Raw genomic sequence first — 16,596 nt, forward strand, 5'->3', positions numbered from 1 at the left:
TTCTTTTTTAAGGAATAAGAATTTCTACTTCTTAATTAGAAGCCTGTTAGAATAACCTTAGAGACAGGCAGGATAGATAGCAATGAGCCTCGAATAAAGAAATTGGCAAAAGAAGAGATTTTCATGGTCATTTCTCCTTGATGAAGCAGAATTGTTCTCCTTTGTACACCACGACTTCATCAAATGGGGATTTAACTATTCAGTTCATTAAGATACCCTCCACAGTTTTGGAAACTGTTCCAGAGTATGTTTGGAAACTTTCTTTGACGGTTATACTGCAGCTATTGTTTAACCAAGCTGCATTACTTAGCTTGGCTAATTCACCTCTTCCCCCCAACTTTACTTTTAACACTTTCCCATCATTAATTTATTTCCTCATATTAAAAGAAAAAGTCAAGATGTTTTGACAAGCTCTCTATACGTACAGTGCTTGTTCTTCACTGTGCCAGAGCTACCTTTTATGAGAGATTTTCCTTTCAACAGGAAAAGAACAAAGTTAACAAGGCTTTTATTGTATGGAACATTTAAAGAAAAATAACCAGAACTATATCTGATGCTCTTTAGTCTAGTAAAGGACAATGCAGTATAAGAATATGAAGCTTTACTCTCTCTGGGGCCAAAGGAAAATAGAAATGTCTCCTGGGAAAATGGTATGGGTCCCATCTTAACAAGTAACAGACAGACTGTCACAGAATTGTCCATATGACTTTACAGAAGGCACGTGGACTGAGTCAGCATAGGCTGCCACCCTAAAAATCTCCTAGAAAACAGATATATTGGAGAAAAAACCCCAAACAAATAGCAAGAACATTATGGTACTTCAGGGATACTAAAACACTACATTTTTGGTGTCCCAAGAAGTGCTCTATATCTTCATTGAGGTCAGCATTTGAGGACAAACTCTCAAAACTAAAATTCCCCATGTGTCAAGTACACTTAGAAATGCTACAAGCTGTATAACTAGACTGACTTCTCATTTCAAACTACATCATGGAGAAATAAATACAACTATGTGTTCACACATTAAAAAAAAAAAAAATCTAAGATATTGTACCACTGCAACAAGTTATTCAAAAGAACTGGCTTCAGAAGGAAACAACACTATTTCAACCCTATTGTTGATGACATTATGATATACTATTTATAAGTGCACAATAATACTGAATGACCTCAAGAAATTATTTGATTTATATAGTTTATCCAGCAGCCTGTAACAGCAAGTCTCTCTTTCAGTTGGGCTTATGCCATATGTACATGAATGATTTAATCCTTACAAATGGATATAAATGTTTATGCCAGATACAAGGACGTGAAACTGCCCTTAAAAATAATTCAGTATTTCTCTGACTTAGAGGCTAGAACAGATCTACTACTTTGCAACACTGAGCTTTACACTGTGTTTATTACAAAGACTCCCAAGTCCAGCAAGCCAGTCCTCTAATTAGCCAGATCTCTTCTTTTACCTTCCTGATTTCTACTGGTCTAAGGTTGTATGATGTATCACCTCCCATTAAAAAAGCCTGAACCACAACCAAATTTTTCTCTTTTTCTGCTTGATATTCCAGGAATCAAACCCTTAAAAAGTTAAATATCTGCCCCTGTAAGTAAATAATCTACCTCTATAATCTTCACAACTTCCCAGTGCCATCAAGGATGGCTGCCATATGTCTGAAATTAAAGACAAATGAAACAGTGGATCTTCTTATGCTCTGGAGAAAGGCAAATGCCAGCAAGGGCTCAAGAGAAGTGTTACAGAAACGTCTGCTAAACTAAGCATTCCAGTGCTGTTCCAAAGCCAAGGCCTTCAAGTTACAATGCAGGGAACCTAGAAACATAAAGCACGTGTCTGGCATGGACCTAAATCCTTACTGAGAGAATATGGACTGGATCTTACCAGGGATATTAGTAACAAACCACACTTTGTGGGAGATTCTGGGATAGATCTCTACAAGTCCTTGTCAGTAGCAATAAAGACTCCCCATGACGCACCCTTCAAGAGCCAAAAAACGAGTAGTGGCTTCTAATGTTTTCTCACTCCATTGTCTTTGTTACAACTTTAAAGCTGCAATTCAAGACATGTAAAATAATGCATTTCATGGTAACTATGACAGTCTAAAACACAAAGTTTAGTGACAGGTGTGTTCAGCATCACTGAATTTACAGGTATACTGCTGCATGGCCTAACTAATTAAACAAAATCTGATCCATCAAGTTGATTGTGTCCAACAGGTGATAAAACTCTCAATAAAACTGGAAGTTAAATATTCCTGCTTCACAGAAAAGCCCAGTGCAGCCAGAACCAAAGTCTCAAATGAAGCCTTCTCCAGACCTTTCTCAATGGACTATTGATATTATAACATATCCAGTGAGAGATTTTTCAGCCACAAGCAGCTCACAGTTGATCTGTTTTCTTATGCAAGATTTTTATCATTTTCTCACCACACAATGCAACTACAGATCAATTAATGAGATCCATGTGTAGCTCTTCTTTAGATCTTACTCATTTCTTATCAAAAGAACTATACATTAGTAGATGCATGTCACTTATACAACATGTAGTACTTTTAACAGATTAATTTTTTGAAAATAAATTACTATTTTACAATAATCCCCAAGACTTCCAAGAAACCTTTTATCTTATAAAACTTCTTTTATATGGTTTTAGTACATCATCTTTTCTGTTTCTTCTTTAAAACAAAATATTTTATCTATACATTTAAAGCTCTTCCACAGGCCTTTCAGCAACATTCCAGTACACCTTTCCTGAAACAAATCTGACTAGATTAAGTACAATCTTCAAGAGGTAACACCTTTGGTCAACTATTTTCAGTATTCTCCATTTCTTTTAATACAGTCTACTTTTTTTTTTTTAAGTCTTTATTGACCTTAGGCACTTAAATCAAGCAATTCAGAATTTAATGCTCAATTGTTCAATGTAACAGGATTGCTATAATGAAGATGAAGTAAAAGGAATTGTATAAATAATGCAGTAAGGGAGAAAAGAGAAAAAGAAAAAAGGACAGTGACTCATAGGATCTTTGCAGTTTAGAGGCAACACACTAACACTGATGGTAACTTGTTACTTCCAAAGAACTCAAAGAGTTCCTTCTAACAAGGAATACTTTACTCTCATCTAGAAGAAACATCATTCTATATGCCTCCCACATGAAAACAGGACCAACTTTCATACTGGTCCCCAAACCAGGTCATGTCCAGGAAACAGCACAACTATGGACAGCTACAGCAAGGTGTTATACAGGTTCTTCTGTTCTGTAGCGGATCTTTTATTAATGCACCAGTTCAATGTTTATAGTACCCACTGTACCTATGACCATATGCAGAGAAATTTTTCTGTCACTGAAAGAACCATAAGATACCTGAAGCTGGGCAGGAAGAATCCACATACGACTAAGGGCAAGAAACAAATTTTGAAAAAAATAGCAGGACAGCTTGTTAAAAGACTGAAATTAACACCTGCCCCCACCATTAAATTAGTAAGTCCTTCTCCCACTATACTAATACTTTTAGATCTTTTATTATTCACTGGATATAAATGCTATATTCCACTATTACAAGTTTTTCACAATTATTTCAATCTGGGCCAAAAGTAATGGTGAGTTGTACAACTGCCTTTCAACATGAATGCAGTTGCTCCTGGTTGGTTGTTAGCAGTCCATCCATACAAACCCAAGGTAATATTTTGGTAATATCTCTTTAAAAGCAAATAAACTTTTATGTTTTCTGTTCATCCCACTTACAGTTCCCGCTTACCGAGTTGTTTTGCTGTCAAGAAGACTGAAAGGGGCACAGGATGTGTGATGTCTATTTGTTGTATGTAGGCAAGGAAAATCTTGCTGTTTTTTTTTCTTAATGTATTTAATTGATTCCATCCTCAGTACTAGTTACCTTCCATTATTCTGCAATCAGCTTCAAATTAATTTGATTAAACTGAATTTGATTAAACCTCATGCAAAGCTAGCCATTCCAGTCACATTTTACAATCCTTTAAAAAAAAAAAAAAAAAACAACCCAAAACAAAACAAAACAAAAAAACCCTACCACAGAAACAAACCACTGGACAAATAACAAATAAACCACTGGATAAGTAATAAATAAACCAGACCTTGGGATGAAGTTTTTCAGAGAATATTTGAAAGTAGTTTGTTAATCAATAGCAAAAACTTCTAACTAAAGTAGTTCTGCTTACAAATAATCAACACAAAAATTGTCATCTTGCTGTTGTCATACTAATTGAGAAATATGTATCTGCATATTTCTGCAGCTTCTCAAATGAACATTTTTCAAGAGTATCTTAACAAATGTGATTCGACATGCCAATTATGTAAAAAATTAAACCCTATGATAAATAGAAGCCCTATATATACTTATGAATAAATCCCATCAGAAAACAATCTATAACATCCAGCTTCTAGTTACTGTAGATCAGTATCAAAGCCCTCACTTTGCAGCTTTGATAAAAGACAATCCAATGTTAGGTCGTAATAGTTTTAGCCTAGCTAGTATCTAACTAACAGGATTTATTTGTTGTAATAGGTTAATTTAGTATAACAAGTCCAACTTGAAAAGCCCAGCTTCTAGAACAACTAATTTAACTTCCTCTACAGGAAATATGCTTCTTTGAAGGCATCGCTGGTATTTTCTGTGGAAAGAACACAAGATAACCAGAAAAGTATATCTGCAATGCCTCCATCATGATCGTATGCAATGATTCTTAAGAGAACCATACGCCAGTTTGGCACTGTAATTCAGGAAAGAAAACATTCACTTACCGCAGTGTGACTGGAAAACCTGTGGCTTGACTACCTGATTGCAGATATTGCACACTACAAGATAGAAATCATCATGAGCTGGATAATGGCCAAATAAGTGCATATCTGTGGGAAAGTTAAAAATATATACAAGAATTAGAAATTATGCTTTAAATATATATTAAGAAAAAAAAATTGAAAATACTGCAGGGCCACTACTGTTATATTAATTTATACAAAGCAAATTTATACACTGCTCCATAAGAGCTTCTTACTATATTAAAGAGGTTTTTCTTTCCTCTTCTGGGTTTCAAGGCCCTATACTAGTACTGCAGTCTCATCCCTCAGTCTGAGTCAGAACACAGGCAGCAACACCTTTGTCTTAACACTCACTGCCAAGAAGTGGAATAAGCATTTCTGTACTGGTCAACTGTTGAAATAGTAAGAGAATATGTCTTTTAAAATCTCTGCCTAAAGATCTTTTTAGAAAACATGGCACACGGGTTATGCTCCATGTTACAATATTCCAAGCTTGACTACAGATTGCTAGCGAGTCGCCTGCTTAAAAGCTAGTAATGAAGTCAAGGATCCTACAGCTTAAAATACAGTCAGGAACGTCATCCCTGTTTTGAACCAGATGTCATTACATGAAATTTCTGATTCTGTGTGAATGTCCCTTCTAGTTCTAACGCCCTGCTGTTTGTTTCCCCAGCAAAAACTCTGGGAAGAGACAAAGATGGTTAATGAAGTATTTCTCAGTGATGACACGAGGAATTTAATGAAATCAAAAGATGGGTACAGTCAGATGATGACAGGCACTTGTCCCTCTCAGCTGAAACACATAACGCAATACATGCATTCTTAAGCCATTACAAACACAGAGTAAAATGGGCTTAAATTACTACTGAAGGCCTCAGAGCTCTAACGTTACAAGTGGGGTAACTTGTTTCACTCTGCATTGCTATAACTTAAGAACAAGCACACATACTCATGCACCGCAGCTCAGCTTAGAGGGCAGAAACTCCAGTCACTTTTATGCACTTTGGTGTGATCACATCACCACACCCAGTGCTGTTAACGAAGGTGTTGCTGCATTAGTAACCCCGTGCCAAGTATTGGCCGCACGGATTGTGCTACCTCTCAGAACAGGGCAGTGACATCTTTATTTAACGATGTCGTAAAATGGCATTCCAGTGTTATTCAGCAGCATCTGAAATCTATTACAGAACTTGCAAATGCATCTTCTGACTCAGACTGAAATATCAACCTGGCGCCTTTTAAACAGGGGAAAAAATGAGAAGACCCTCAGTGAAGACAAACATGCACAACAGCAGCCGTGACTGATAAACATCAATGACTAAATCCTACTTCTCCAGTAAGTTGTATTTTTCTTTAAAAATAGTGATTTCGAAAAGTGACTCAAGCAGGTACCTTATTTCATTAGTGCTTAACCAAAGCAAGCATTTTGTCCCTAGAATTATTTTTTAAGTAATTCTGCCCCAGCCTATACCACTGTGTAAGTAGCATCACTGCTTACGATGTCAGTATTTGGCATGATGACATGTGAAGTGTCTTCAGTCCCCGAAAACCCCACAGAGGAATGGGGCAACCCTCTCATGGTAATTCAGGCAGTATCACAAGTAGATCCAAACAGGCTCGTTCAAGCATCTTTGGGCACAAACCAGCACCATCGACCCGCAGGTATTTCATAGTCTGATACGATGTGAATCGTTCCTTTACTCCCTGAAAGCCAAAAGGCTCTCTCTGTGTCACTGCTCATACCAGGCTATGAAATCCAGTTGAAAGGTTAACCAATCATGACCCCTTCACAGTCCTAGTGTTGGACTAACCAAGCCTTTAAATGCATTACAGCCAGATGAATGCAATCAACACAGTCAACTTAAATTTAAAAGAATAGCAGTAGTGAGGTATAAACTCCTTTGGTAATTTATTGGTGTAGTTAGTGTTAGTACTGATGAAGCCAAAACTGCACCATTAGATTAAATCAAATCCTCCCTACTAGTAAAACAAACAAAACCCTAAGCAGGCACTATGTCTGGCCTGTTTATTTTATTTCTTGTTTTAATGTGATAAGTCAGTGATCTTAAAAAAAAAAAAAAAAAAAAAAAAAAAAAATCACTCTACATTGGCAATTCCTAGCCAGGGATATTTTTGATCAGAACCTACAGATTTCCACTAACAGCACTGTAAACTCCACAGAAAGGAGTATTTCTCCCAGGTATAATTTGACACAAAGTCTCAGCTCAAAAACATGAATGTTTCAATTTAAAAAAAAAATGAAACATTTAAAAAATAGCTAAAACATCTCAACAACTTAAAACATTTTTTTCTGTTGTTTGAATGGTCTGGTGACAATACTGTTATGAAAACATACAGATTTTGCCCTTTACAAACACAAAAGTTACAACTTTTTTCCATTTTAAATTCCTTAAGTCCATTTAACCTCCACAGTCCTTTAAGCTTTAAAAAGCTTTAAGCTCTTTAAAATATGCCCAGCTCTGAGGTATATGAAGTCCGGCTGGGTCCGAGTCTGAGTTTTTATGAAGTCTGGCTGCAGGGAGTAACTTATAAAAACACATAAGGTATTAATACTGGAGAAATCTATCCAAGGACATAGATGGAATAAGAAATCAGGTTAGTTCACAGGATCACAAAATCATGTATGTTTTCACCAGGCACTGTCAAGGAGACAGAGCAGTGAAGGAAAAGTTCTGGTACCTGCGAGCTCGCTGCACAACCCTGGCAAACAGCACTGCACCTAATGAGTAAATAGCACCATTTGAGTTTCTGTGACACTGAGGTGGCAGAAGTTGAGATGCAAAGAAACTGCACAGATGTGTAGGAGAACGCACCAAAATGCTGCTGTGAGAAACACAGCATCAAAACAATGCATAGATGCAGAGTAAGTGACATCCTGAAGCAGCGCTTTGGAAGTTTTTTCATTTTGCAGATGCCTAGAAATAGCCCAGTGGAGGTGCAAACATCTATTGTAAACGTGAGTCTTCTGATATGAATTGAAGTTGTTAGCTATCTGTCAAAAGTCCGTTTAAATTAATCCAAGAATCTCAAGGACACAAGACCGCAGGTTGGAAATCAGAAACAGGAATCACACTACATAAATAAATTGTTATTATTGAATCAGAATACCTAAAAAACTTAAATTAAACACTATCTCTCAGACTGGATTCCTTAAAAACCTCACTATACAGGAGTTTGTAAGAGAGGAAAATTCATCAAGTCAAAACAGGTTCAACTAACTCTATTAGTTCATTGATGTTAACAAGATTGGCACAAATCAGTTTTCATTATTAAACTCATGATTTGTAAGCACACACACAGTATATATAAATTACTTTTTAATTAAAACTGTACGAAGCATTAATATTGTCTCACCAGAAATTCCAACTGGGGACACACTTTACTAGGCGTAATAATATTACAAATGCAATCCGGATCAGAGAATTTACAATAAAGAAAGCAAGGAAAGTTTGAAATGAAAAAGAAAGCAAAAAGTATAAACAACTATATATCTTTTTATACGTTTTCTTGTTTTTAATAAGAATAGTTCAATGCTACCATGTCCTCCTCAAAGAGACGAGGACTGAAGGGTTATGCTGGACACTAGTATCATTCTTAGATCAGATTACAGCCATTTGACAATCTACACCTTGTACACGTCACAAAAAAGACAATGGCCTCTCCAAACAAAAATTTATCTTCTAAAGGCAACCACCACACCTCCCTGCCTGCTTAGTTGGAAGCAATGGTGATAAGCTTTTCAGGAAAGGTTAATTTTGGAGAAGAAAATGGCTCTCTCCAAAGTTAGCTCAGGAAAGACTTCTTCATGGAAAAAGGTAAGACCACTGAAGAAGACAGCAGATTACTGGTGAATAAGGTGAGCAACTACCAAACAGTACTGACATAATTATCAAAGTACAAAAAAAAATACAAACCAGGGAGGGACAGAAGAGCGACTGCGAAGAGTCTTTATTTTCTACCAAAACTTGGGTCCCCCCTAAAAAGGAAAAAAAGTGACCAAGGTCTGCATTACTCACCCCAGACCAGCATGGCGATCTCTACCAGAGCCTGTGATCTGCTTGTTCCCTACGTGCAAATACAGATAACTACAAGTCTGAGACAGAAAGAGCTGCCCAGCCCTTCTGGTAAGTAAAAGCAGCCCATGTCCCCATCACAGTTAACCTCATTTTACTGGAAGATGCTTTCAGTAGATTCGAAGTAGACTCTTGATGGCAAGAAAGAAGAGATTTTCCAGTACTTGGCAAGAAAAAAAACTTATTTTCCAGTACTTGCACGTGTTGCAGAAGTGTTATCTATACATACCCCACTCCTTGCAGTACTGAATCGTCATCCCCTCAAAATGAAATCTTTTGGCCAGCCATGTCTGTTGATACTATACACCGACAAAAGCCTTGCTTGAAAATGAGCTATTCAACTAACAGGATGCGAGAGTGTCCCATATCATGTGAAAAATATGCAAGATAGGTGGAAATCAGAGACAGTGAATGCTGACTGTAGGAAATACGACTTTCCTAGATTAAAATCTTAAACCAAATATTACTTTGTGTATACTTTTCTATGGTGCTTGGAAAATAAATATAACTTCTGCTTACAGTTTTTATATTACTAACATTTGCAAATAAAAAGACAGCTGTAGCCATTATGACATAGTCTTGTAAGACATCAGCTTGGTAAAATGTGCATTAAAAACACAAATACCATAGAAACAAAAGATAATGTTGCTTCTGCAAATTGTGGCACAAACACAAAAATGCAGGTGTCAGATACGACTTTTTATCTTCTCCAATAACACACACAAAGGAATTATTTTTAGTAACAATCAAAGCCAGATGAATTATATGAAGTTCCTTCTCTATTATTATATAATTCATAATAATTTACATCAAAACACAAGCTAGAAATAATCTAAAACATTCTTCCATTGCAGAATTAAGGTTGTTGAACAGTAAGACCTCACAATATTGCGTGGAAAATTGAATTTTTAATTATGATCTTTTGCTATAAATTATACACACTTTAAACATTCTCTTATACATCAGCTACTCCACTAAATATACACACAAAGTCTGCTTTGAAAAATATTAGTGATGTTTATGTGTAAAGAGAGAGAAGGGGAGGAAGGAGGGGAGAGAGAAAGACTATTCAAGACACACTAGTTTAAAACTAACAAAGACAAGCCAAAAAAAAAAAAAAGGGCAATGGAAAAAATGGCAATGGACAAAACCAAATCCATGTGGTTTCTCCCACTCCCAGAGATACAGATTTTTAAACTCTGCCTCTAGAAATGTGCTCAATATTTCCCTCTTGTTCAACAGAAGTGACAAATCCATCCATCATTAAAAAATAGAGGAATGTACAAAATCTTTCAGTGCATTAGATTACTTTTACATTTGAGATTACTTAAAAAACTAAGTAATTTGAATGGTGAATTGAAACTTGAAACTGAAACAATATAAAGACATCTTCAGGGTATTACTCAGACAGAACTTAAATGTGCTTGCATAGACAGGATAGTCTTATCTTAGAAATAAATGTCACATTCTTTCCATTTAACATCAGCTTTATTCTCCCCCAAGTATGGTTTTCCTTTAGTTTTCCTTTTTTATGCAAAAACCAGTAAGCTGCTTCAGTAATTAGTTAGCCAGTATAAACTGCATTTTACCTCTGAAAATGCCAGAGTCACAGTTGCAATTAATCACAGAACAATTTAAGCTGAAAAAGATTGCTGGATGTCACATACTCCAAGCCCCTGGCTCAAATCATGGCTAACTTCAGGGTCAGTACCACAAAGTAACGCTCAAGCTCATTTCTCTTCTGATGGAAAAATGCAGGGCATGCCTGAAGTAATGATGAAATTGAGGAAAAAGTAAAAAATTAAAATACACAGGACAGAACTAACATAGGGCCAAACACAATTGTCATAAGTCTTGACTGATGTCCTTTGGGTATTACTACAAGGAACCGAGATTCTGCATGCTAAAAAAAAAATTAAAGTGATTAATGAGAAGAAAACAGAAATACTGGACTTTTCAACAACAGCAACAATAAATGAAACACAACAGTGATGAAGGAAAAAAAAATGCAGGGAAAAAACAGCAAATAGACTTAACAAGAGTCAGTGTGGTAAAGAGTCAAGGTGATGACACCTTTAAACCAGACCAGTAACTTCGAATGGTATGCTGCCTCCCAGGTTAGAGCAATCATGAGGATGCTGACAATCCTAAAGAATGTTGGGAATTTTTCATTAATTATAGTTTATACAGGAAATACTACCCCCAATGACTTGGAAAGATTTTGTACTACACTGCCTTACCTACGCATTTTGAAACTGTATCGAAGATGGAAGTGGTGCCTTCCATTCCCAAAGACCCGTAACAAAAGAAAAAAAGTTCATAATTGGGAATTAGCAATCTAAACAAATATTGTGGATTAACAGTATCTGCACACCTTTCGTAACAACAATCTGTTTGGAAGGGATTATAAAGTAAACTATACATCACTGACGTTACTAGTTTGCATAAGACACTATGGATCAAAAAAAACCCAAAACCAAACATGGGAAAATGTGACAAAGCTTTTCTTCCACAATTCTGAAGACTTTTATGAAATTTATGTAGGCTATTTGCCATCCCAGTCTAAAATAATTTGGCAACACAGGACCAGAATTACCTGGGCTACCAGATTAACGCATCAGAAGAATACTGGAAGAGAAAACCTCAAACTCACAGGTCTAGAAAGTATGCTGCTTACCTACGACACCAAGAAATCTCAGCTTTTCACATCTTAAGATATCTAGAGGATAAGACAGTAGCTAACGTAAGTTTTTCCTCCTTGAAAAACCTGCTTCTTAAAACTTGCTTATATGGAGGCACATGGCCCCTTACCTCCTGGAGCAGGCAGAAGACAGCTCATCTGCTTATGCAGTCTTTATTTCACTCTCCGTACACAACTCCGATAAAGTACAGCCTCCAACACTGAATAACTAGTAAAGTGCTCATCTACTCTTTTGTGTTTGCAAAGGCATTTAATTTCTTCTGTAACAATCTTTTCTGTAACACTGTACACACTGAAAATAAACGTTTTGCAATTTTCTGTTTCAATAGTAAATCAGGCTGAAGTTCCACAAGAATTTAAACTGATCAAAGTTAGGCACTGGTATGGTCCTTTTCAACTTTAAGCTTCATATTCCTGCCCCTCCCTTGTGCTTGTACCATCAATTAACTGATTACACAAGGAGTCAAATTCAAGACAACTCTGAACCAGGAGCAAAGTAACAAGAGGAAGGACAAAACAAAACAGGAAAAGGTTTTCCGACAGTTTAATTCCCTGAGCTGCCCCACCGCAGAACCTGATGAATGCTACCGCTAGCGTAAAGGGAGAGGAAGGAAATGCAGAGCCCAGAACTGGAGAGCAGGAGGACCAACAGGACCAAGACCAGTTAAAGCCACTGTAGAGCAGCAGTGCCTCTCCAGCTTGCGCTGAAATCTGTCACACAGGTATCTATACAGTATTAAAGGAAGACACTTGGCCCCAAAAGAAGCTTTGTAAAAATAAAGCTACTTGTCCCTCGTTAAAGATAGCAGTAAACAAATTTATTAATTTGTACTGTATAAAAATTCAGAAGCATATCATCTCCTTTTACATAATTCTTTATGTTTCTAATACTTCAGATTACTGAACTAATCTTTAAAACCAGGTTCCCACTTCACCATTTAACTTTTCAGTTATTTTGTGCAGTGTAGCCAGACAGGTTAACTTTTACCTTTTCAGTTCCTGAACACACTGGCTTTCCTGCCTGTCCTTCAGTTAAACAGCCTCCTCATTTCTGATGTGAAGGGTGTAGGTAATACTACTAAGACACCAGTGCACATTAAGAGAGGGTCATATATCACTGAGGTCTGTTTGGATGGTTATGAGAATTTTGGTTAACGCTGTCTTTTTAATTTTTTATCATCAGTTTAAACTATAGGGCAAATACAAACATTAAAGCTGCTAAAATATATTAATAAAGTTTAGTGAAGTTAATAAAGTTCGCACTTGGCCCCTGCAGCCCAGGGCTGGAGGGACAAGGGATGGTCCTGGAAAGGACCAGCTAGAGCAAAGACAGACCATTCAGTGTCTTGGCCATGCTCTACACTGGCCCTTCTCTCACAAGTCTGCATGGAAGAATTTGGAGAGTGGAACAGAGCTGAAAGACAAGGGCAAAAGACAGTTTAGCAGAGTGACAGGCAATAAAACCCATGCTTGTAATTGAAATGGACATAATTCAATTAAACAATATTTAGTTTTAACTAGATAAGTGTAATCATAACATAGGAACATGAGGCAATTGTAGCAACTCTGGTAACATCAAACTACTGCCTACAAAATCATAACTGTTCTTACATTTCTCTTTAATGATTAGATTACACTTCAGGGAAATTATCTCAAGGAGCATCCTCCTCATGAACCTGGATTTTAAGCTGCCCCCTACTTTACATATAACAACATATTCCAGGAACTAGAGCAACTGCTTACAAAGTCTACTATTATAAAATTGCATAAAGTCAATATCCAGTAGAAAATCCTGTTATGTGGTAAAATAGATACTAGTTAAGCATATTAAGGTCCAAAGACAGAAACAAAAGAAAAAAAACCTCAAACCTTCCACACATCAGTTAAATAACTTGCCTCAAAAATCAAGGTGAGCAAAATACAAGGAAGAAATACGCTTTCATGTGTTTAAAAGCAAGCTAGAAGAGTCATGTAAATGCAGACAGCATCTCCAATTAGACCAACAGATAAACAGTTAGATCTGGCTTTTGGACTTTAAGGAGATGTGTGCCCCAAAATGTCTCTATTTTCCCTACCAGCTATAGTTAGTCTAATTAAAGATATCACCTCCAGCTACAAATTTCATCTTGCTTATGTCTGGAAATCTTCAGGACAGCACCAGTATTATTAAATGACAGCAAAAATTAAATTACTGAGGGCAAGGAAACATTAAAAGATACATTATTTATAAGGATCCAGACTATGCACTCTGTATCCAGAAGCAGAGGTGACATCATTTGTAGAACATATAGTATAACCGTCCCCAGACTCCTGAGTATGGAGAGCATGGCAAAGAAATCCTGATCAGGAGACTTTCTTACCCTGCAGAAACAGTGGATTTCTCTTAGATGCTCACATATATCACTATCAAAAACCTTGGAGAGTGAGCGTGGCTGCACACAGGTGTGCATACAAAGGATAGAGAATATGCAGGAGGATTACCAGTCTCTGCATTAGACTTCTCATTTCTCAACTTCCCACAGGCAGGCATAAGGGAAGCGATAGCAGGAAATCATCTTCATTTCCCTCATAATTCAAAGTGAACGTCATGCACCTTGACTAGAGAGTCTCCATGAACCACTATATAGCAACAGAACAATTCTTTCTTCCTTGAACATGTATCAAGAGAAGTCTCGCTGCAAATGAGACTTGTCAGCACAAGTAGTATCCTTCATGGATGATAGGACTAAATTTCAGCTCAGATTGATGTATGGCTCTCCTGAATTAGATGTTTGACCTTTAGCAACAGTTACAGGGTTGCACCACATACATACTTTATCAGAGACTTCTACAGCAGGTGGACTCTGCCAGCTTCTCTGCTGGGAGAGCACACCTTGACACAGGAAGAGATGTCATGTCTGAGAGTTACCTACAATAACTCACAGGAATACACAGTGTTTCAGCTTTCGATTTTCTGCCATATGATGGTTACGCTTTCTGATGCCTAGCCAAATACACTAAAGAGGCAAGGAAACAACATGAAGATACTGGTCCTGCAGAAGTAGTAATGTGAAGATCTGGAGATATTAAATACTGGTTGAAATGTATGGGGTCTTTTAAAATTTCTTCCTCAGTATTTCTTATATTTCTAAGCTACAGAAGTACTCAGGCTATGCAGAGGGTACCTGGGACCCCTTCTCAGCTTTCACCTTTGGCATTACAACAGCTGATGATTGCTGCAGGGCAATAGCTTGGTATTGCTGTCTATTAGTGGAGTGAGCAACCCTTGTTGGAGCCTGAGACACTAATGGATTTCAGAAAAGCATATTGGACTTCTGCAAGTCATTAGAGTCCTGAAAATCCAGATATATTAGTCTGTCTAGAGCCAAAGGTGAAAACACAATATTGGTGACAATTGGGGGATCTTTTGCTGGAAAGATGGGCCATTCAAAACTCCTACCATGTATCTAACTCTCTGATAGTCTGGCACCAAGAGTTTGGCTAAGAATGCTAACGGAGAAGGAGACTTCTTCGCTTTTATCTGTGATGAAGACCATCTTCTTTACACCTCTACAGCTGTACTGGTATCCATCCAAACATAGGTGATTTCCAAGACTGCCAAGACTGGCACCAATCCAGCTAACAAGGCAAATGGTGTTTGAGGGAGTGGGAAAAAAGGCTCTTCAGGTCCTTCAAAGCAAAACCTGCAGAATTTGAAGGATACAGCTCTGCTTGACAGATGGGAAAACATACCTACTTTATGGTAACAGAGAACAACTATTCTTTCAGGAAGTTGTCTATATACAAGGTATTGTGGTTTATTACAGAGCCTGTACTAATGCAGGTTATAGACTGGTACCAGCAGACCTGGATCTGCCTGAATCTTGCTCTCTGAACGCAGATTTAGTTGGAAGAACACTGCTAACACTTGCACCCTGCACAGCGGTCTGCTGCTTCTTCTCACATCTGGGTTGCTGCAAAGCTTCCCTGTCCCTTTTGTTACAAGACCGATCTCTTCTTTCTTTCTGAGCTTCTTGGTCAGCACTTGGTTTGATTCCATTTTGTGCTAGACTTACATGAGCAGCAAAGCTTAGTCCAGAGGATGGTGATCAGATCACAGCAGTTGAAACAAAAGATAAAGAAAGAAGGTTGAGAATGGGCACATTTAACTTCAGCTTAGTAGTGACATATGATATTCACCAAGTACAATTTTGCTGTCATGACATAGAACTGGGGGAGAGCTGCAACTGTTATTACCCCCTCCTGACTTTGTATAAGGAAGACTTTAGCTTTCCAAACCAGCTGGAAGAACCTGACACAGTTAAAAATACTTGGTCTCACATAGGAGAATGGCATGCACTACTGCAGTAGGACCAGCAGCATCTACTCCAAGAACCTGTTCCATGTACATAAGACATTTCCTCCTTACAGGGCACCAATTAAGACTTTTTAAAAGAAATAAAAATGCAAGAATTTTCATTCTGGAGAAATGCAGGTCTTTCTCTATTCCAAAGCAAATTTTGTCATTATCTTTTAATGTTCAAATTTAGTCGACACTTGCTAGCCAACTACCTCAGAGAACAAAATGAGCTCTTGTGAGGTTATTAGAATAGCTGAGGAATGGCCAGAGTGACCAGAGAAATTTATTTAGTTCTTAGTTCACCATAAATGTCGCTTCTTATTGTGGCTGGCTGAAGAGGTGAGAAGACAGCATAAACTATTGTCAATTTGTCTTCTGTATCACAGCACAATAATCCTAAGGGTTCACTATAATCAATAAGTATTTACTAATGATGTAGGTATGCTGTTACTTGATTTCAAACCAGTAGGATTTCTACATGGACTTAGTGCAAAGACTTGAAGCTTTCTGTTGTGCAAGTCAAAATAAATAATTGAAATAAAAATAAATTAATAACCCATCTGTAAACTACACAACAGTACATCTGTACTACAGATGATCTTTACAGTGGGTCAGGGTGAGTACTAAAGTGTTAAAACCATAGCTTCAATAATC

The 16,596-nt window shown here is 37.2% G+C and overlaps 1 protein-coding gene across 2 annotated transcripts in view; it reads right to left on the reverse strand.

The window, feature by feature from the left end:
• Window positions 1-16,596, reverse strand: part of ATXN7L1 (ataxin 7 like 1) — a 120,507-nt gene that overhangs the window by 74,369 nt on the left and 29,542 nt on the right. Inside the window, exon 3 of one of the 2 annotated variants that reach the window (XM_075491752.1) lies at window positions 4,791-4,895. The exons of the other annotated variant lie outside the window; for it this stretch is intronic. Within the exon in view, the coding sequence (XP_075347867.1) occupies window positions 4,791-4,895 (105 nt within the window). The remainder of the gene's footprint in view (window positions 1-4,790; window positions 4,896-16,596) is intronic. 2 annotated transcript variants of the gene reach the window in all.

The sequence above is a fragment of the Mycteria americana genome, chromosome 1 (assembly GCF_035582795.1).
Source record: "Mycteria americana isolate JAX WOST 10 ecotype Jacksonville Zoo and Gardens chromosome 1, USCA_MyAme_1.0, whole genome shotgun sequence".
Lineage (NCBI taxonomy): Eukaryota > Metazoa > Chordata > Aves > Ciconiiformes > Ciconiidae > Mycteria > Mycteria americana.